General features: G+C 60.9%; 2 protein-coding genes across 7 annotated transcripts; one reads left to right on the top strand and one right to left on the bottom strand.

The window, feature by feature from the left end:
* Positions 1-38: 38 nt before the first annotated feature.
* LOC309595836 (protein eva-1 homolog C-like) lies at positions 39-10,311 on the bottom strand (the record flags this gene model as incomplete). Of its 5 annotated transcripts, XM_082323238.1 has the most annotated exons (10): positions 9,975-10,311; positions 9,776-9,860; positions 8,310-8,918; positions 5,188-5,387; positions 2,489-2,612; positions 2,120-2,272; positions 1,821-1,964; positions 1,589-1,660; positions 1,123-1,212; positions 39-424 (listed from the first exon to the last, which is right to left on the bottom strand). In XM_082323238.1, the coding sequence occupies exons 3-10, from the start codon at positions 8,866-8,868 to the stop codon at positions 39-41; spliced, it is 1,728 nt and encodes a 575-aa protein (XP_082179364.1). In that variant the 5' UTR covers positions 8,869-8,918; positions 9,776-9,860; positions 9,975-10,311. The 5 variants fall into 5 exon arrangements, with proteins under 5 accessions (XP_082179364.1, XP_082179361.1, XP_082179362.1 ...); XM_082323235.1 differs by having other exon boundaries at positions 9,776-10,055; XM_082323236.1 differs by having other exon boundaries at positions 8,310-8,912; positions 9,776-10,055.
* A 171-nt stretch (positions 10,312-10,482) lies between these two features.
* LOC309595838 (chloride intracellular channel protein 2-like) lies at positions 10,483-20,149 on the top strand. Of its 2 annotated transcripts, none has more exons than XM_082323243.1 (6): positions 10,483-10,914; positions 15,850-15,959; positions 16,470-16,532; positions 17,612-17,718; positions 18,123-18,304; positions 18,480-20,149. In XM_082323243.1, exons 1-6 carry the CDS (start codon positions 10,858-10,860, stop codon positions 18,639-18,641), a joined length of 681 nt encoding a protein of 226 aa, XP_082179369.1. In that variant the 5' UTR covers positions 10,483-10,857; the 3' UTR covers positions 18,642-20,149. The 2 variants fall into 2 exon arrangements, with proteins under 2 accessions (XP_082179369.1, XP_082179368.1); XM_082323242.1 differs by having other exon boundaries at positions 10,495-10,914; positions 16,407-16,532.
* The last annotated feature ends 153 nt before the right edge of the window (positions 20,150-20,302 follow it).

The following is a 20,302-nucleotide window of genomic DNA, read 5'->3' as shown; positions in this document are numbered from 1 at the left end:
CCACCACCCACTGCTCTCTGGCCATCTTCTTCTGGTTCTTATTTGGTGGCTGATTTGATCTTGTGGATGGCATATGGGCTCGACTCCTTGGGCATCCAGATCTCCTCCCCGCCGCGGCCCTGGTGCTCCACTGCTCCCTCCATGGCTGCCGTCAGTTCAGGGCTAAAGATGCTGTCGGTGGCCCGGTAGGTGCGGGTGAGGCGGCGGAAGGAGGAGTCTGAGGAGCTGTCATCAGGAAGGTCTTCGTCCTGCTCATCCCGCAGCTTGGTCCTGCTCAGCTCTGAGCTGCTCCCCAGCTCCGGGTCTTTGAGGGCCTTCCCCACCTCCTGGAGGAAGGTCGTTTTGGGGCTGATGATGCACAGCAGGAGCATGAGGCCTCCCGAGACCCCGCAAAGAAAGTAAAGGCCAACTTTCTCTGGGACGCCTGGGGGGCGAAGAGCAAAGAGAGACACCAGGGTACAAACTGCCTCCGCAGCCTGCGGTATACCAGAAAACCCCCTCTGCCAGGCACATGGGAGGAAGAGGAGGGGAGCAGGGATGCCCTCAGCACCCAGGCTGCAGGGGCAGGACAGACCCTGCCCCAGTGATCATGGCAGCATCACCCAGAGCTTCATCAGCACCCACCAGTGTCGTGAAATGCCCCTTTCCCCATAGAAACCCCCCACTGGGATGCAGGGTAGGCAGCATGGTGGGAGGAATCATCTTGCCAGGGATTTAAATGAGTAATTTCCCCTGGCAAGGGAAATTTTTGCCCGCAGAGGTGCCCTCCATCAGTGCCCCTGCCGACAGGGCAGGAAGGAAGGAGACCCAGCGGGTAATTCAGCCCGTTGGAGAAGGAAGGTCCGCAGGCAGGACTGCAGCACCACTGCGACTGCCAGTGCTGCGGGACCTCGGGGCTCGTTCAACCTCCAAGCTCCCGCTCTACATGGCCCCCCCAAACCAGCATGGGCACTTGGTGCCCTCCTCCCTCGCGCGCCTGCTGACCCTGCCGGAGGGGTCTGGGGTCTGGCTGCCTCTGAGCCGAGCCCTGGGCTGAGCGAGGGCCATCACGGGACCTGAGTCACCCTCCCAAGCCTGTCCCGCTCCCCTGGGTGCTGCGTGAGAGCCGGGGAGGGCACGTACCCCAAAGGTGGGCAAAAGCTGCCAGAGAGCTAGTAAAAATCATCCGGTCTTCCCGGAGCCTGGAGAACCTGGGCCCTTTGTACCATCCACCTGCAGCGAACAAGGGGACGCGGGCTGAGACACGAGGTGCTCCACAGTGCCCCGCTGCCCAGCTGCCTACCCCTGCCTGCCTCCTTCCCCATGCCACACTCCTTCCTTCCTGCACAAGCGCTCCTCTGCCCGCGGGGATGCTCCCCTGTGGGTCCTCCTCTCCCCTGCTCCCAGCAGACAACATATCTCCAGCCCCTCAGACATGGGCACCGACTGATGGGTGGCTTCAGCCACGGGACAGCGATGCTGGGATGGAGCTGCCGGGCTCGTGCCAGCGGTGGGTACCACAGATGGAGCCAGGCCATGGAAGGGGTGGTTCACCCGGGCGCAGACACGATGCCGCACCACTTTTGGTGTAGTCTCCCCCCCATGTTACCATGCATGTAGTCCGAGAGCAGGAAGGGGTCCGAGGTGTCAGGGCCCACCTCCTCCAGCAGCTGCTTGGGCACTGCAAGGAGAGCACACACCGAGCATCACCACCCTGCTCACCCCCAGCAGCCCCCTGCCTCCCCAGGGAGCCCCGTGCCCCTGCCTGCATGGCACTGGGTGGGCACAGGAGGGGCTCAGCCAGTGGCCCCCATGCCCCCAGCCCCACAGGTGGCTCTCACCGCAGGTGTAGGAGACTCGCAGCTGTTTCTTCATGCCAGGGAGGCACGGGTCCCCGAAGGTGGCCCGGTCAGCAGCTACGGTGCAGTTCCCCTTGCGGTGGCACTTCTTGGAGACCCTCCGCAGAGCGTCTGGAGCCAAGCACTCTGCAAAGACATGGGGCATGGACCCTGCCTGCCCCTGCTCACTGGGCACCAGCCAGCTGGGGCCAAGGGGCACAGGTGCAGCCCAATGGCATACTTGTGCCACGCTCTCTGCATGGCTCCTGGCCCCATTTCTGGCTTGAACTGTTCCGGTGTACCTATATGGGGTCCCCCAGTGTTCAGGGCATCACACTCCGGTTTGCCCCGCAGGAATCGTCCGTAATTTGCAGAATAAATGGCCAGGATGGATTTTGGTCGGCACTGCAGCCTCAGCTTGTCGTTCTCGCACACGGTTTTGACCCGATGGTTCCCTGGGGAGTGACACCGCCGAGCATCCCAATGCATACCGAATCACCTGCAGCCCCCTCCTCCCTTAGCCCAGCCAAGGGTCTGAGAGCTGCCAAGGGCAGGGCTGGAGGAGGGCTGCAAGATACAGGAGCAGCTCAGCTTCCCTCTCTGCCCCTTTCTGAGCAGCCGAGGCCAGGGAAGAGCCCACACAGCGTTGCCCAGGCCCCTCTCCACCTCACCTGGCCGGCACTTGTAGGAAGCGATGAGGTACTTGTGTGTCCCAGGGCATGGGTCCGGCCCAAAGACTTGGCTGTGCACGGAGAACTGGCACCACTGCTGGTCCTGGCACTCAGCCAGCAGCTTCTGGAGAGCAAAGCGGGACAGACGTGAAGGTGGGTGAGGAGTCCTGAGGCTGTTCGCGCCTCCTCTCCCTCCGTGCCATCACCAGGCTCAGGGAAATGGCCTCTCACCCCACAGAGGTGTCCTATGGCTGCTCACAGCCCCCTGCCACCGCAGTCACCCTGCTTCATGTGTTGGTTCCTGAATCAGTTCCTCCCCTGCACCTACACAGAGCTGGGTGCCAGCGCACGTCTGCCAGTACCTGTGTCGGCACGCACGCCAGCACCACAGCATGCCATGCATGTGCAACACCCATGCAGGCGTGCATGCTAACGCAGCTCCGTGCAACACCCATGGGCGTGCACACTGACACGGCTCCGTGCAACACCCGTGCAGGCGTGCACACTGACCCGGCTCCGTGCAACACCCGTGCAGGCGTGCACGCTGACCCGGCTCCGTGCAACGCCCGTGCAGGCGTGCACGCTGACACGGCTCCGTGCAACGCCCGTGCAGGCGTGCGCGCTGACCCGGCTCCGTGCAACGCCCGTGCAGGCGTGCACGCTGACCCGGCTCCGTGCAACGCCCGTGCAGGCGTGCACACTGACCCGGCTCCGTGCAACGCCCGCACGTCCCGGCCGCCCGCCCCCGGGCTCCGTGCAATGCAGCGGCGCGGCCACAAGAGGGGGACGCGGGTTCGCCCCGCCGGCTGCTCGGGCAGCGCCCCCGCTGGCCACCGGGGTGGCCTCTGCCGCTGCCCGCTGTCCCTGCCTGCCCACGGCGGCCCGTGGCTCTGGCGGGGATCTCCCGGCAGCCTGGGCTTGGGCAATTAATCTCTCTCCCCAGGTTTTGCCTAAACAGAGCTGAGCCTCAGCAGCAGCCTCCAGGCGTCCCTTCTCCTCCATGCCAGCGCGGTCCAACTCGGTGCTTGGAGAGCTCCTGGGACATGCAGGATGCCGGGAGGGGATCTGCGGCTGGAGCAGGACCGGCCCGCAGAGCCTTGCGAGCTCCCGGAGCAGGGAACCGGCCCCTCAGCTCTTGTTCCTCTTCTCCGGCTCCGTGTTCCCCTCCCCACACGCAGCTGCACGCAGCCGGGTTTGCTGCGGTTTTGCCCCAGCCCTAGCAAGGAGCTGGAACAGGAATAGAAAAGTAGCACGTGAAACCCTGTCCCCGTGGAGGGACCCTCCTGCTGGCCCCCGCCAGGCATCCGGCTGCCCTGGGTTTGTCAGAGCCCTGTGACCAGGAGGGAGAAGCGGGTATGGTTCGGGCGTGCAGTGCCTGGCATGGCGCCTTGCCCATCTCACCCACTCTCCCGCAGCCGGCGGGTGCAGCCTCTCCCCGGCCATGGGAAGAGCTCAGTAGCCGGACCAGGGACTTGCAGCTGGGGCCGAAGAGCATTGTCCGGCTGAGCAGGGCCCCAGAAAAGGCGGCGACCAGGCTCCTGTGACTACAAGGCCAGCTCCAGCCCCAGGCGCTCCTGCGGGAGGAGGGGGTCATGGGCGAGTGCAGCCCCCAGGAGACGGGGCTCCATCCCGTGTTCAGCCAAGGCTGAAGTAGCTGAGAACTGGAGGAGTTTGGCTGGCAAAGCACACACGCTCGAGGCTTTGCAGAATGAGCGTTATTGGTCTCCTTGCTCCCTCCCAGGTGCCTGCTATGATGCCTGGACTGGGCTGCTGCCAGCTGCAACAGCCCACCTGGTTGAAGGCATTCCAAGGCCACGGATGCTGAGGCCAGTCATGCTGGCGTGGAGAGCCAGAAGCCAGGGTGAAGCTGCAGGACGCCAAGGGACGACATCCCTCCCAGCTCCTCTCTGCCCCGTTCCTCAAGCTGCTCACGGTGTCTCATGTGTGGGGCTGGTGGAGGGCTGGTGTCCTCACCAGGCACAGGGTTTTCCCCCAAACACAAAAAGGAATTGAGCACAGCTGCAGCACGGAGCAGGCCGTGGAGCTTTTGGAGCAGCCTGGTGAGTGCTTCCTCCAGCCAGCCATCAGCTTCGGAGAGGTCCCTTCCCTTCTGCCAGCCCCTGCCTTCCTCCCCTCTGCCTGCGCTGGCTACTGCAATCAACAGACCCTCCTTTGGGCTTGCTTCATTAATCCACTTCTTGGGAGCTGCCAGCACAGACAGGTGCTTCTTCTGGCTGGGGAAGAGCCGAGCTCTGTGCTAACCCCAGGGGATGCACCTGCAGGGCTGAGCGCAGCATCCCTCATGGGCCCCTGTCCCGCTTCCCAAGCCTGGCACCCCGGCTGCTGTACCACTCCTATCCCGGGACCCAGCCCCAGCTGCCAGGGCTTTCTCCGAGCTTGCTGTGTCCTGCAGGATTACTCCAAAAGCCAGCTCAGGATGCAGCAGTGCCTCCTGCCAGGCTCCTCTGGCAGGCCTGCCCCATCCTGGGACCCACCGCAGAAGGTCTTGTCCACCCTTAACCCACCCAAAACGCTCCGGGAAAAGGATCCCAAGGGTGAATCCCGATGCCGATGGCAGCAGCCTCCCTCAGGGCACGGGGAGGCTGTGCTGCCTGCAGCCACCCAGCCCAAGCAGGCAGCCCAGTGACCTGGGGAAGGAGGGGTGTGCAGCCCAGTCCCTTGGGACCCCTTGCCCTTACCAGGTGGGCGGTGGCGGACGTACACTCGGTGCTCTCCTGGGAGGCATTGCCAGGGCTGGGGCAGAGGTTGGGGCTGGGTACGCGACGTCCGTAGAAAGCGCCGAGGATGCTGATGGTGGTCTTGCGAGGGCAGACGATGAGGAGCTGCTCCCCGTCACAGGTGTGGGCGGTGTGGTTCCTCAGCACCTTGCGCAGGTACCCTGGAAGGGGAGAACATGGGTGGCATTGGCTGGAGGAGACACCGGGACCATGGCGGTGGCGGTGCTTGGGCTCCTGACAGCCGGTGGAAGTGAGGACGTCCTGGGCTGGGGCATTTATGGGGCAAACAGGACCAGAGTGGGGCTGTGGCAGAGAAGGTGGATTTGCAGCAAATCTTATATCCAGCATTGCAGCCAAGAGGCTGGAAAGCAGCATGGAGTAGCCAAGCTGGTTAGCAAAGGGAAGCAAAAGCTGGAGGCAGGATGACAGGTCAGAAAAAACATATGGAAGACTCCCATGAGGAGTACTCAAGGGTTTAGAGAAAGTCAGGCTTGTTATGGAGACATGGGGAGGAGAGAGCAAGGATGAGCCAGAGACGATCACCCAGAGATGATCACCGGAGTCAGGGAGAGGATGATGCTTTCTGCCACATGATGCCAAGCCATGAGCTGGAGGAGAGAAGGGTCCAGCGGCTGCTGCGAGCTCCCACGGTTGGCTGCATCGGTATGGATGGGCGTGAGCCACCAAGTCATCATCTGAGCCCAGCTGACCCTGGGCCTCTGCTGGAGAAGCCCAGTGCATCAGTGCAAGCCATTCCCAGCCCACAGCCTTTCCGACGTGCACTGGCCCTTCTCTCCCTCAATTTCCAGCATGGGCTATATCTCTCTTTTAATCCTCCCTAGTTTGTGTCCCAGACCGCTTACCCTGTTGTTTTCCCTGAAGGAACAGTAAGGTGGGGCTGTCCTGCTCAGCCTTTAAGAGGGTTTAACACCCTGCCTGGTATCAGCTGTGCTGGGTGAGTGAGGAAGCTGTTTTAGTAAAAGCTCTGCAAGCTGCCAGAGGTGCTCTGAGCAGGCACTGGTTGCTGGAGCAGGCTGAGGAAGCAGGAAAAGCTGACAAAAAATTATGTGTATGGCCCTGGACAGAGCAGCCTGCATCAGGCCTTTGAACAAAACAAAAGCAAATGGGAAGCATCATTTTGAGGCTGGGAGGAGGGGACAGGGCAACCTGGTACCTGCCAGGCAGGACCCTGGGCTGCTGGGTGGGTCAGACCCCAATTGCCAGCTGTGGGGTCCTTGGAGGGACTCACACCCCAGCCCCAGCCCAGTGCTGGGGTCCAGGGCAGGACATGTGCCCTGTCCCCCAGCCCGCAGCGTGTCGAACTCCCCCAAGCCAATGTAAGAAGGTGGGAGCACTGGCTCCAGCCCCACGCTTCTGCCTCTGTCCCTCTGTAAACCGGTACCAGGCTCAGCTGCACAAAGGGCCCCTTTCACCTTCCCTGCTGCTGCTAACCCTTTGGCATCTGCGGCCAGCATCCCTCTGTGGGAGACATCAGTGGACACGGCTGGGAGCTGACCCCGCTCAGAGTTAATCTTTCCCTTGGACACGGGCAGCTACTGGCATTTCTCCTTGCAAGCCTGGGATGAGCAAGTGGGAGGGCCACCAGCCTTGTGCAAGTGAGCCCTTGCTCACTCCTCTGCGCGCTGGAGGAGAGAGGAAAGGAGAGGTGGAGGAGGGTGGATGGGAACAGACAAGCTGTTTTAGCTGGGTCAAAGCTCCAGTGAGATGCTCCTTGGAGGACACAGAGCTAGATCAGCCCCTTGGGGTGCAGTGCCCCCGAAGAGGGGGGAAGGACAAGCCCCGTCCTGCCCCTCTCCTCCGGTTGCCCCGTATCACCAGACACTGCGGGCCATGAGGGGCATGGGACCCTGCCTGGGCTGCCGGTCCCCATCTCCTTGCTCTGCATCCCCTGCAGCAGCTCCACGCCTACAGCAGCAGCCAGGCTCTCGTGGAGGCTGCAGAGGGGGAGAAATGAGTTTCCCCAAATCCACCCTGCCTTGCAGCAGGCACCCTCCTCTGCTGCCGTGCCTGCTGGCAGTACCCGTGGTTTGTATTTTAAAACCAAGGCTCAAACAGTGCCACTGGGACAGAGGTTTCTCCATCACACCATTTTGGGGCAGTGAGCAATCGCGAAGATGGGGTTTTTTGGGGGGGTGAAACCATGGCAAGGAGGCTGCAGGCAGATTTTGCGAGTGATTCTAGTCGCCTGCCGGTGCGGCTGACTCAGTCCCTGATGGTGCGGTCGTGCAGTTAGCTCTGCCCAGATGAAATCACATCCTCTCTGCTGCAGCCCGCCCTGCCGCGCTCGGTGGCAACGTGCCGGGCTCTTGCGCCGCCCGGGCCCGGCAGAGTGGAGTGGAAGGTGTGCGTGGCTGTTTCTGGAAGATCCCTCAGAGGAACGGCAGCCCCCGGGCACCGAGCCTGCCTGCACCCATCCTGACTGTCCCAAGCACTGGGGCACAAGGGATCCCAAATTTCTGCCTCAGCTACATCTATAAGGCTCACCGACGTCGCCCCCGGGGAGAGGATCTGGCCTGTGCTGTGCCTTGTGGCAGTGCACCCTGCAGCCCCCCTATTCATGGGTGGCTCTGGCTAGGGACTGCAGCCACCGGCTCCGGCCAGGGACTGGGTAGAGCTTCAGCCCATCTCTTCCCTCGCCTCCTCAGAGCAGCAAAGGCTTGCTGGGGAGCCCTGGGTGCTCCAGGAGCCTTCAGCTCCACACACTGCCCAGCACTGAGGACATGAGCATCATGGCTAGGGGGGGTCTCAGGAAAGCTTGGGGACTGTCTTAAGATTTGTTTTTTTGCATTTCTGCCTCAAAACTGTCCGAGGGAGCGCAGCAGCAGCGGGGGGAGCTGCTCCCTCACTTACACCAGGGCTGTGGGATGTGCACGGGGTGTTTTCAGATCCCAGCCCTGCTGTGGGGATAAAATAAAACAGGTCTTTTTTGCAAACTCCCTCTGGCCTGCACTGGTTTGTGCCTCACTTGTCCCTGCTCCACGAACCCGGCTGACGCTTCACCCTCCCCTCACACCAGCGCGGTCCCCGCCATCCCTCATCGCCCTGCCTGCGCCCCGACTCACCGGAGAGCTCTGGGCTGGCCTCCAGCCCCACAGCCAGGCAGAGGAGGACCAGGGCTGCTGCTGGCCCCACCAGCCCGGCCATGGCGCAACTGCTGCCGGCTCTGTTGCGTCCCACCAGGCAGCCTCTGCCGGTCCGGTCCTCGACAGCGGCTGGTGCCGGGGCTGGCAGTGCGCAGGGACAATGGCTCGCTTCTCTGCCCTGCCAAAGCGCCGGGGCCGGGCGGGCGCCTGTGTACCCGCTCTTTGTCTGCTGCCCAGGGCAAGGGGCTGCTTTGGACAGCTGGGACACTCTCAGCACAGGGACACCTCCCACGGGGAGGGAGGGACATGTTTTCAAAGGCACTCCATGGCGGGTGAGCGGGCGCTGTGCCTTGGCATCACCATCGCTGGCGGAGAAACCGGCAGCCCCTTCCCTCCCACCTCCCACCCCTGAGCAGAGGGATGGGGCTTGGTGAGGTTTCCAACGTGCCCCCTGCTTTCTCACGGACATGGTGAGGCAGAAATCCGGATACATGTGTGCTGTAATCTTCATCTCGGCAAATGTCCGGTCATTCACCATTTGAGAAGGAAGGGAAGGGCTGCCTGCACTGCCTCCCAAGGCAGCTGTTCCTGCAGAAAAGGCAAACGCCCTCCCTGCATCAAACACCGCAGGCAGGGACCTCTTTGCTGCTGCCCTTCTGCCCCCACAGCCTCCACAGGGCCAGATATTGGGTGCTCCGACATCTGGCGAGGAGGGCACTGTGCCATCTCCGTGCCCCCCACCCCGCAGAAGTTAAATCCCTGCCTGCTGCTTCAGCTGGCAGCTTGGAGGGAAACACAACGGGCAGGAGCTGCTCGCCCTGCCCCTGGGCTGAGGTCAGCAGAGAAGGCAGCGGCCGGCAGTGCCAGGAGCCGGCGCAGCTCCCCGCAGGCTCAGCATCACTCAGGGAGGGGCAGCAAGGCGGGGGCCGGGGCGGCAGCAGGGACCGGCACACATCACCCAGGGGTCTGCAGCGGGAGCTGGGTCGGGGAAGCGAGATGAGTGCCGAGCTTGTGCTGAGCGTGCTGCCGTGGCCCCGCTTGGCACTCGCAACACCATTAATTCATCCCTCTCGCTTATGAGAACGTCAGACAGAGTTTCCTGTCCCATTGGGTGAAGTTTCAAGTTCTCCAAAAGCTCTGATAGGGCAGAAAGAAAAATGCCCCCCCAGCCCCTCCTGTGCAGCTGCCAGTGTAAGCACCACTCTGGGCTGTGCAGCCGTACCCCAGAGAAACATCTCCCTTGGGGGGACTCCTTCAGGAGCCTGTGAAATCATTTCCCAGCCTAATTGCCTCGGGGTGGAGGCTTTCTTATCAGGGTTTGATTATTTTTAGGAAAGTCTGAGCTTAGCTGAGCTGGGAGGGTGCTAACTCAAGCAATTGGGATCCCCATTTTGTGCAAAGCTCGGTACCAGCTACGGTGTCCCAAGGTGCGAGACGGGACTCACCCAAGAGAGGAGTTAAGCCCGTGGGTGCTGGGAAACTGCCTCCGCTGGGACAGCAGCCAGGATGATCTGATGGATCCCTCCCATCCTGGGGAGGAAAGCAAGCTGGTCATCCTTCCTGAGAAACAGCCCGAATTCCAGGAACGGGGCCCTGCAGGGGGTCAGCCCTGGAGACATCCCTTCCCATCACCCCGCCACGCACTGCCCCGGCTGGGCTGCTGCCAGTGGTGCTCTGGGGTTCCCCGCTGCACCCCGACGCGCTCCAGCCTCTTAGCTTTCCCTCCTTGGCTGTTTTGCAATGCTTCTTGCTCAAGGTCTGTGCAGCGCTTGGCCAGCTGCAAAGAGCTGGTGGCAGGCGGCCAGGTTGCCCCGCTCGGCTTCCCTGAACCCTTGCCCCACTCAGCCCCCACTCCTTGCAGTGGGGGGTGCTCAGAGGACCCCACCCGGGGGGGAACCCCGGGGGTGGTGGGCAGGAGAGGAGCGGTACCCTCCCTTCTGGTAGCTGCCCATCGTGATGCAGCAGCAGGAGGGGGGAAGGCAGTGGGAAGCTCAGCTTGGTTCATCTCAAAGAGATAAAGAAGTGGCGAGCCCTGGGGCACCGGTGTCCGGGTGCAAGGGTGGGAGGCTGGTGAAGGGGCAAGACCAGACCGGAGCAGCACGAGGAGCGGCAGGCGAGACGCTTCCTCTGCGAAACCCCCCCCGCTCCCAGCTGGGAGGTGACGGCAGCGGTGCCGGGGCCGCCTGGGCCGCCAGCCCACTGCTCGGAGGCACCGGAGCAACGCCTGGGAGGGTGTGATAGACTGGAAGGGGACCCGTGAACACATCCAGATAGACCCGTGCTGAGTCACGATTGGGAGGCCCTGCAGCTTCCCCCTCCCCGCTGGCAGGTCCCGGCGCACACCCCATCGCTCCTCCCCGCTTCAAAAGGAAGGAAAAGGCAAGCCCCAGCCCTCCACGGGGCGCGAGCGCAGCCGAGGTGCTTGAGCCGCCAGCCCTCCGAAAGCCTCCCCTGTCGGCACTCCGCAAAGGACGGACCAACTCACCACAGCAGTGAGCGGCCAGCAGTCCCTCCCCACGCTGTTGGGATGGAGAGTCGGCAGCACAACGCCACCAAGGAGCCTGAGATCGAGCTGTTTGTGAAGGTGGGTCTTGAGGGGGATGGTTGGTCTTCGGCAGTTCCCTGCAGGCTCATCCTCACCAGGCTCCAGCTGGGCGAAGGGTGGAAATCTGTGGGTGTCTTCGCATTTTGGGAGGCTGGAGATGGGTACCAAGTTTGGGATCGCTCGCCATGAAGGCTGGCTAGGCGGGTGCCCAGAGGAGGGGACCAGGCACACGGTGGCGCGGGGACCGGTGGGGCGTCACGCCCAGCATCCTGGAAGATGCCCTGGTCTTGCAGCGGTCGCATACTCCGGGGGAACGGCGCTGCTGGCAGCTGGTGTAATGAAGGAGCGGGCACACATGGGCCTCTCAAAACCCAGATAAGACAATCCCCAGCCTGGGAACAGCAAGCGTGAGGGCTGAGAACAGCCACTTCAGCTTCTCCTGCAAGCCAAGGTTGCGAAAGAGAGCGTGGATGGCTTGGGGAGCCAGCGTGGGTGCCCGTGTGTGGGCGGGATGGGGCAGCTTCGCAGAGCAGCCTGGGGGGGATTATTCGCTGGAAATGTTTTTTTTTTCCCCTGTTAAGCAATTTTCCAAGCACTTCCCCTGGAACATTTTAACACTCGAGTTCAAAATATCTGCAACGGACATGCGGGGTGTAGAAAGAGAGGAGCCAAAGCTGGCGACTGGTAACTGGGTGTACGAGCAGCAGTGCCAGCAGTGCCCCGGGACACACCGTCAAGTGACAGCGGCCGGGGGGAGCGATGCCTCCCTGTGCCACCACATCGAGGTTTTTAAGGGCGGTTTCCCCGCTGCCACTCAGCCCCGCAGGTTTCGCTCCTCTCCTCCTAGGGCAGCTTGGTGCCCGAAAGGACCGCGGTGCCTGGCTGGAGGCACTGGCTTCCGTGGTGCAGGCACCCAGCAGTGCTGTGTCGTAGCTGGAAATATGTGTTGGAAAGGATTATCTGAGCCTTTGCAGGAGGGATCTCTCCAATCCCCTTGCCAAAACTGTGGCCACGGCGGTGCTTACCAGGCACTGAGCTCGGCTGAGCCAAATCCAGACAAGTGTATTTTCTTGGTGAAAGAAATTTGGGTCTTGAATTCCCTTCTTAGCACCACTTTTTCCTCAGGATGGCTGGGGACAAGAGGGAAACGATACATGAGGTGACTGCAATGGCGGCAGCACCTTCAAGGGGGTTTTCAGAGGGAACGGAAACCGAAAACAAAGCAGCAGCGTCGTCAGGACTTCCCCCATGCCTTAATTTAGCGCGAAAAAACCCTTCTGCCTTGTGTGTTAACAGACAAATTGATGCTGTGCCTCCTTCTCCTACCATTCAGGCCCCAGTTTTACCAAAGTCATAGCAGCTCCCGGCTGCAGACAGGCACCCTCCCGTGCCATCAGCATCTTGCACCTCTCCTGGGCTGGGGTCTGCCCGAGACACAGCTGCTGGTGTAACCCGCGACAGCCGTAAATCACGGGGGAGCCGGTGCTCCCACAAGTGCCTACCGGCACGCTGCTCCTGGCCACCTTTCGCTTTGGCACACGCTGAAGTTAACTTGGCGAGGACAGGGTGGGTGTGAAGCAGCTCCTGCATTGCCTTGGGTTGGGGTGGGCAGTCCCCAAAGGGCTGACAATTTCTCACCCTGCTGTGGTCCCGGTGAGAGCATCATCCCACTGGGACCCTGCCCGGGAGCAGGCTCTGCCCCTGAGCCCCATAAGGCATTTAGCCACCTCCAAGGCTGCTTCCCGGCTTTCGGGGAGGCTGTAGGAACCGTGGGCAGGTCCCGGTGGGTGTTGAGCACTTAGCAGTGCCCCAAGCATGCAGAGCTGCTCTCTCCTCCCACTGCGTTTCATGCTGTTTCACCGAGGGGGAAACCACAGGAACTGCTAAGTAACTTTGGGGTTTTGATGCCTCGTGCAGCCTTGTGAGGCCTCAGAGAGCTGGGGCTAAAAGCCTGCACCTCCCTGGAGATGCTGTGCTGGCCCATGCTGTGTTTATCCATCATCCAGAGGGGAAAAGAGTGAGGGAAGTCAGTCTGGGGGGCTGCAGGCTCCGCACCCCCGCCCCGGTCCCCGGGCTGCAGCCTGGGGAGAGCAGGGAAAGAGGCTCTCTCCCGAGAAGGAAGTGAAGAGCGATGACTTCCCCGCCGTACTGCTGGGCTTTTGCTGGGGAGGAAGGGCGTGGGGCTATGAGTCTCCCCAAACCCCTTTCCCCCGAGCTCCCCTGGCTCCAGGAGGGTTCTCCCCATGGCCCCGTGGGGGCCAGCAGGGCCACGCCAGAGCCCGGTGCCCTCTCGGCAGCGCCCGAGTGCTGGTGGAGCTGCCCTCCGCTTCCTCGAGATAAAAATTTGGCTCTGAGCATCCTAGGATGGTCCTAGCTTATTTTTTTTTCCCCTGCAGAGGCCATCCTGATTTTCCTTTCACTCTGGTCCAAAATTCCCCACCTCTCTATTTTTAGAAGACAAGGGGGAAAACCAGCCTGAGCTGCTCAGAGGCTGGAGCTACAAGACAAGCACAGAGAAGCCTGAAGCCAGCAAGCACAGCCCGAGCCCCGAGCAGCCCCAGTGCGGGACATCCCGCCCACCCCCTGTCCCCTCCAGCACCACCATTGCCCCTCCTGTGACTCCGAGCCACTCACTGCCTTGGCTTGGCACAACGGCTCCCATGGGGCCAACAAGATAAATTGCAATTAACCCCCCTCGCTCCCAGCCTTGTGCTGAGCGAGGAAAGCAAAGGGGAGCGCAGCTGGCCGGCTGCCCTCTCCTCTGCCACCAGCAAGGGCCATCTCAGGAGAGCAGGGAGGAAAGCATCAGTCCTCGTGCCAGGCAGCCACAAAAGCACCTTCTGAGCTGTTGGTGTTGGAGGTGCTCCAAAGGACGGCACTAGTTTTGGCTTGTGGGTGCCAGCGACGATGGAGAGGGGAAGGGGAGCAGAGATACCCTGCTGACATGCCAACAGGTAGCCCTCGTGGCTGTTTTCTGACTCTCCCCTCCAGCTCCCTCACAGGACATCTGATACACAATTTTATCCGTTACCAAAGAAGCCTTATTTGTTATAAACTGACACGGGACGCCCCTGAGCGGCAGCTGCCCGGGAGCCTTTCTTATTAATAGCCAGCAAAAAGCCTCATGTGTGAATTCAGTTTCACTTCTGGGTGTATCCCAGAGAATCAATACATTTCTCAGTTCCCATTTCCTTTCTCAGGAGCATCATTTCATGACAGCTGAGCATAGGAAATACCGGTTAAAAGTAATTTACATTCCTCTGGAAGGACTAAAAGGTGTTGGCAGAGTGGAAAAGCAGACCATCACCTCCAGCTGACCACTCAGAGTGTCAGGGTTTTGTTTTCACCAGTTTACCGTCTCCCTTAGGGTGAGTTTGAGGCTGCTGTCTCTCTCCTGGAGAAGCTGAGCACTCCAGAGTCCACAGGTTTCTGGGCACCTGTAGATACAGAAAGGTGATTTGTAGCATTTACCTCCAGCCCAGGAGAGCCAGGCACAGGTCTCTGCATCTTCTGCTAATGAAGCATCCGCAGTCATCCTGTCTTTGGGGTCCCAGTGAGGTGCGAGCTCTGGAGCCACCTCCAGCTGCTCACCCTGTATGTTATTGCTGCTACTTGGCTTCTGCACCACCAGATCCTCCCAAATCTCATCACCCTCCTGCTTAGCCTCTGGACTTCAGCTCGCCAGCTGATATCAAGGCTTAGCGCAGAGCCACAGGGCACAAGCCATCCCACTGGGGCTCATGGGCTGACACAAGCCGCTCCGTGGGAGCAGCATCCCTCCGTGAAGGAGTGGGCGTGAGCTGTGCTGCTCCTCCCTGCAGCGGCAGGACTGCCACATGTGCCGGAGGACCACGGTTCACGTGCAGCTGAGGAACTAGTTAATTCTCTTAAAGAAGTCGAGTTTCCTGTGAGCCATTTTACCTCTCATACCACAGCACAACTTCCCTCTCTGAGCGGCATCTGTGCCAGTTTTCACGCACTGGGGGGAATCTGCCCCATTCCTCTTGACCAAACTCCTCCTAAGGAGTTTCAGTCCTTTTTGCAGAGGATATTTTCAGTTGCTACACAGCAAGGAAATGAGCTTCACTCCACCTGCTGTTGCTTTCCCTTGGGATTGCTGAATGGGCATCATCTGGGTGAGACCCTGATGAGGGAGCCCTGGTGGGACTCAGGCAGGTTGCCCAGGCTCCTTGCTTTCCCATGTCCCCACTGCTGTTTGACCCCATCCTGGTCACAGAGCAGCCCCCTGAGTGCTGAGACGCCACGGCTGTGACCATGCAGAGGGGCTGAAAGGGACTGCCTGCACAGGATCGAAGCTTTAGGAGCTGACACGCAGCTCTGTTCCCCACCGATGCTGGGTGGGATGCCAGCGCGAATCCACCTCTGCACAGCCTCACCACCGCCAGCCTCTTCTCCTCCCCGAGGCTGAGGAGGCTGCTTGGGTAGTTCTTGGCCATCACCAGCCCGGGGAAGTCATGCCTGGGTTCGTTAAATGCGCACAAAACCGGAAGCAGACACTAACAGCGCACGAAAACAAACCGCTCTTTTCCTGGCAAACATGAGCACATTTCCCTTCTCACCGCCCTCTCCAGCCTGGCCTCCCGGCCAAGCGGACCCTCCCTTCCTCCCCATCCATCAGCAATCGCTCTCCACCTCCTTCCCCTGCCTCCTTGTCCTCTTCCTCCTGGCTTTATCTCACATTTCTGGGAAGGAGCTAACCCCGGGCATCCTGAGGATGCTCTCCAATGCTTTCCAGTGGCATCAGGACCATGGCTCAGGGAGGGGATCCTACAGCTGAGGCCCTGGTGCTGGGAGGGGCTGCCTGCAGCATGCAATGCCGGGGTGCCGGGCCCAGCCCTCCGTGTGCCTTCCTCCAGAGGCTGGCTCTGGTGGCTCTCCATCTCCAGGCATCCCATCTGGGCTGGGTGAGCCCAGACGATGGGTTAAATCCTCGTTTCTCTGCTTTCCCGGCAGGCTGGTCTGGATGGAGAAAACATCGGAAACTGCCCCTTCTGCCAGCGCCTCTTCATGGTGCTGTGGCTCAAAGGGGTCAAGTTCAACGTCACCACAGTGGACATGACCAGGTGAGATGGCACCATGGCCCAGCCCCGTGCCAGCAGCGGGGTGAGACACCCGTGGCTCAGCTCCCCCCATCAGCACTTTCCTCCCTCCTGCCCGCAGCGCAGCCAGCGTGCCACTGCGAGAGTGGCAGGGGTGACAGTCCCTGCCCACACACTGCCCGTCATGCCGTGGGGTGCAGGGGGTGGGCCAGCACAGAGCTGCAGCTGCATGCCAACACGTGCACGGCACAGGGACCCCCTGTCTTGCGGGATGCGGGCATGAGTCTGAGGCACCGAGAGGCTGGAGGGCGCTTCTCAGCCCCCCAAACCCAGCAAAGCGTGCAAGCGGGGACGCTCCCTGTCCCATGCCCCCTCCCACACACCCACCGCAGCCTTATCCGTTTGCCCCATGGAGGCTGGTGGGTGCAGACAGGCTGCAGGCTCTGAGCCCACTTATTTTCTCCACTCCAGGAAACCTGAAGAGTTGAAAGATTTAGCGCCGGGCACCAACCCACCCTTCTTGCTCTTCAACAGGGAGCTGAAAACAGACTTCATTAAGATCGAGGAGTTCCTGGAGCAGACCCTGGGCCCACCCACGTAATTGCAAGCTCGCTCCTTCCCCCTTTCGGGGCCTGGCAGGCACGCCGCAGCATTGCGTAGTGCTCGGCAAATTGGGAAACCGAGGCAGGGTTCTAGGAGGTGCCTGAGAGCAGCTCGGGGAGGGGGCTGGCTCCCCACGCAGCACCCTGAGCCGTGCTCTGCAGGGCCAGGGGTTGCGATGCTGAGGGGCTGCGTTCCCCCGGGGAAGGCGGCGGGTTGGGCTGCGCGGGGACTGGGGTGGGCTAGGATGGAAAACAATGGGAGGAAATGCACCGGTCCCTTGGCGCAGGCAGGGCTGGGGGGAGAGGGAGAGCGGTGGGAGGTTGCTGCAGGTGCAGGGACCCCCGGGAGCTGGTGGTTTTGCAGCTGACTGTGGCAGTTGGTGTCGAGGCAGAGGGGGAATGTGAGACCCCCTTTATCCGCTCGTATCCGGTGCGCTCAGCTGAGCGAAAGCAAATGCCTTTGCTTGAATGCAGCAGCCCAGCTGGCCCAAAGGGCTGCCGGGAGGGGCTCGGTCCCCCTGAGCTCATGCAGGGCACTGCCCGCAGCCTGCCGAGCCAGCCTGCACCGTGTCCTGTGTGGCTGCAAGCCCTCCTGCTGCATGCAAAAGAGGAAGCTTCAAATGCATTCGTCATCCGCCTCCTCGGACGTGTCTGCCCTTGCAGTGCACCCTGGGACGCATCAGCAAACAAGAGACTGTTACTGAGGAAGTCATGGGAGCTTCTGGCTGCCCCAGACACCTCCCGTGCCAACATGCATCCTCTGGGCTGGGCCAGAGCTGCCTGCAGGCAGAGCTTTGCTCCAGGGCTCTGCTGCCACCAGAGTCCCCAAACTGTGCAGTTTCTGCCCTGTGATTTTCCCCTAGCAAACGCCCAAGATAATACAGCTCCCAGGGTGGCAGCTGCAGTAATTTAAAGCACCACCGTTCTCCCACAACCAGCTGAACATCTCCCACAACCTACATCCTCCAGTACCAGCCCTGGGCACCATGGCCCAGGAGATAACACAGCTGAGGACCATGCAGCTGAATCTCTGCCTGCATCCTTGCCTGCACTGACCCGAGTGTCTCCTTAAAGGTATCCGCGCCTGAGCCCCAAGTACAAGGAGTCCTTCGATGTGGGGAGCGACATCTTTGCCAAGTTCTCGGCGTACATCAAGAACTCGCGCAAGGAAGCAAATATCAGTAAGAAATGTGTCTGGGGGCTGCGGGGCTGTGATCTGCCATGCTCAGGGGGGAGAAATACTTTTGTCTGCAGGCAAATCCTACCACCAGGCTAGGGTTCCTGCTGTCTTCCCCACCAAAGCCTCCTTGGCAAGCGGCAGTCCTGTGCTCCACCAGGCTAACGGCCCCGTGTGCAGGCGCTGGGGAGAGCGGGTGCTGGAGGGGAGCATGTGGTGATGCTGCTGGGATCCCCTGGGAGCAGAGACTCTGGCCAGGGTCCAGTGCTGTGCACCACCGGCATGGCCCTGAGGGCTTTGTCCCTGTATGCAAAGCCTGGGAGAGGCTCAGCCACCCTGGCACAGCCCTGGGCTGCGCTGGGAGCTCAGGACACCAGACTAACTGCACTTGTTTCCCTGCCCACCCAGATTTTGAGAAGGCCCTGCTGAGGGAGTTTCATCGGCTAGATGTCTACCTAAACACTCCTCTCCCCGAGGAGATTGACCAGGACAGCGTGGAGGACATCACCGTCTCCAAGAGGAAATTCCTGGATGGAGACCACCTGACGCTGGCTGATTGCAACCTCCTGCCCAAACTGCATATCATCAAGGTAATGGGTCCAGCTCCCAGGGCCAAGGTGGGGGCACCTGCTCCAAGAGGGGGTGACAGGGTGGGGTGATGCAAACAGGGGGCTGGGAGTTCCGCATTTGTCACCCCCTCAAAACCAGAGAGCGAATTTTCCCCAGGTCTGGGAAGTCTCAGCCTCCTCCTCCTCTCCACTCTAGATTGCAGCCAAAAAGTACCGCGACTTTGAGATCCCAGCAGACATGACGGGCATCTGGCGCTACCTCAACAACGCCTATGCCTGCGATGAGTTCAGCCACACGTGTCCCGCGGATGAGGAGATAGAGCACACCTACGCCAGCGTCGTCAGGAAGATGACCTAACCCCACTGCGCGGTGTGCCGGCAGCACTGCCTCTGGCCGAACCCTCCACCTCCACAGTCCTGACACAACCAAACCCCGGCCGAGGGAGGGACTGGAGGGGGTTTACGGCATCGCTACCCTCTGCCTTTCAGAAATAGCACCTTGCTTCAAAGCCCCCCGCCGCTCCCTCCTCCTCCTCTGCCGGCTGGCTGCAGCCCCAGTGCGCCATCAGTGCTGACTGTGTGTATGGACTGATCCCTGTGTGGCTGCAGTAGCAACTGCATCCCTACTCCCCAAAAACGGGTCTCATGGCCTGTGACCACATGTCATGGGAAAAGCTGAGCGCTAGCCTTCTGCAGCAGCACTTGGTGGAAGAGATGAGACCCCCTAAATGGCTGGGCCAGCCCTGCCTCCCCATCTGCTGCTGGAGCTGCTCTGCCAGCCCCACGTGGCCCCAGCCATCCTGTACACTCGGGAAGAGGTGTCCCGGGATCCCAGCATCTTACCTGGGCTGGAGCTCTTTGAATTTGCCCAGCCGCCCTTCTGCACAGCACCCCGCAGCCTGCGTTTGGGCAAGCCCTCTCTTCCACCAAGGCATCCAGGCTCCATCTGAAGACAGTGAAAGGCTGTGCCCCAGGTAGTTTATTGCAGTGGCAAATTGTTCTCACTTTTAGAGAGTTGCAAATGTGCATCTAGCTCCCCATTAGGACATGAGGTAGGAAGATGCTGGGGATGATGCCTGGCGTGAAAGTGTCAGGACCTGCTCTGGAAGGGAAAGAGGAGTGTGGGGACTTGTGAAGGGCTGACGATGGAGGGCTGAGGATCCGGGCACCCCTCCCATGTGTGCCAGCACCCAGGGCCATGTGCTGCTGGCTGCAAGATCCCGCTCCTGTGAGCTAAGAAACCTCTCCCTGCCTTGCAGAACACTGCAGGAGATGCAGCCATGTACAGCTCCAGCTCCACCAGCCCCTCCCCGGTCCTCACCAACAATTCAGGTGCCTGACTGGGAGATGGAGGCATGGGGTAGGGCATCCATCTGGTTTCCACACCGCAGTACCAGACAGCCTAAGAGAGCAGGAAAAAGCTGCTTTGCAAAGTGCTGTGTCTGTAGGAGATACGTGGGCAGGTTTGGTGCTCCCTGGCTCAGCGGTATGCCTTCCCATCCAATGTCGCTGATGCAAGAGGAGTCAAAGCTGCTCTGCACAGCCATGACATCCCATCCTCCCCCATTTGATGCCTCCAGCTCCCCCAAGGGCTCTTGCCGGTGCCTATGAATTCAGCTAGCCCTCCCCAGCCAGCCCCATTGGCAAAAAAATACTGTACAGTGAGCGTGGTGGGTCCTTTGGGGACACAGCGACGGCAGACCCCCCCTCCAGCCCTCACTGCCACTTCCCTCTTTGCACTAATGGTGTGTCCTCGCATGCCTGCTTCTGATAGCACTGGGTTTGGGGACAGGTTTTGTTATGAATGGGTTTGGTTTGTTTGGGTTTTTTAAACTAAGAACAGCAATAAACTATATTTTAATATGCTTTGCCTGTGTACTGTCAGTGAATGGGCCAAGGCCACCAGGCATGAAGGGTGCTGCAGGGGGTGGAGCACCGTGGTGGAAATCCTTTTGAGATTTAGCATAAGTGAAGCTGTAGCCCCCAGTCTCTGTTGCCCCGGATCACTGGGATGCACAT

The sequence above is a fragment of the Platalea leucorodia genome (genome assembly GCF_965183815.1).
Source record: "Platalea leucorodia genome assembly, chromosome: 10".
Taxonomy (NCBI): Eukaryota; Metazoa; Chordata; class Aves; order Pelecaniformes; family Threskiornithidae; genus Platalea; species Platalea leucorodia.
This window is presented reverse-complemented; position numbering and strand designations above follow the sequence as displayed.

Coding starts and splice junctions, on each gene's coding strand:
- LOC309595838 (XM_082323242.1), top strand. CDS start 10,858: ATGGAGAGTCGGCAGCACAACGCCACCAAGGAGCCTGAGATCGAGCTG. Junction 16,533..17,611: donor CAGACCCTGGGCCCACCCAC/GTAATTGCAAGC, acceptor GTCTCCTTAAAG/GTATCCGCGCCTGAGCCCCA. Junction 17,719..18,122: donor GCGCAAGGAAGCAAATATCA/GTAAGAAATGTG, acceptor CTGCCCACCCAG/ATTTTGAGAAGGCCCTGCTG.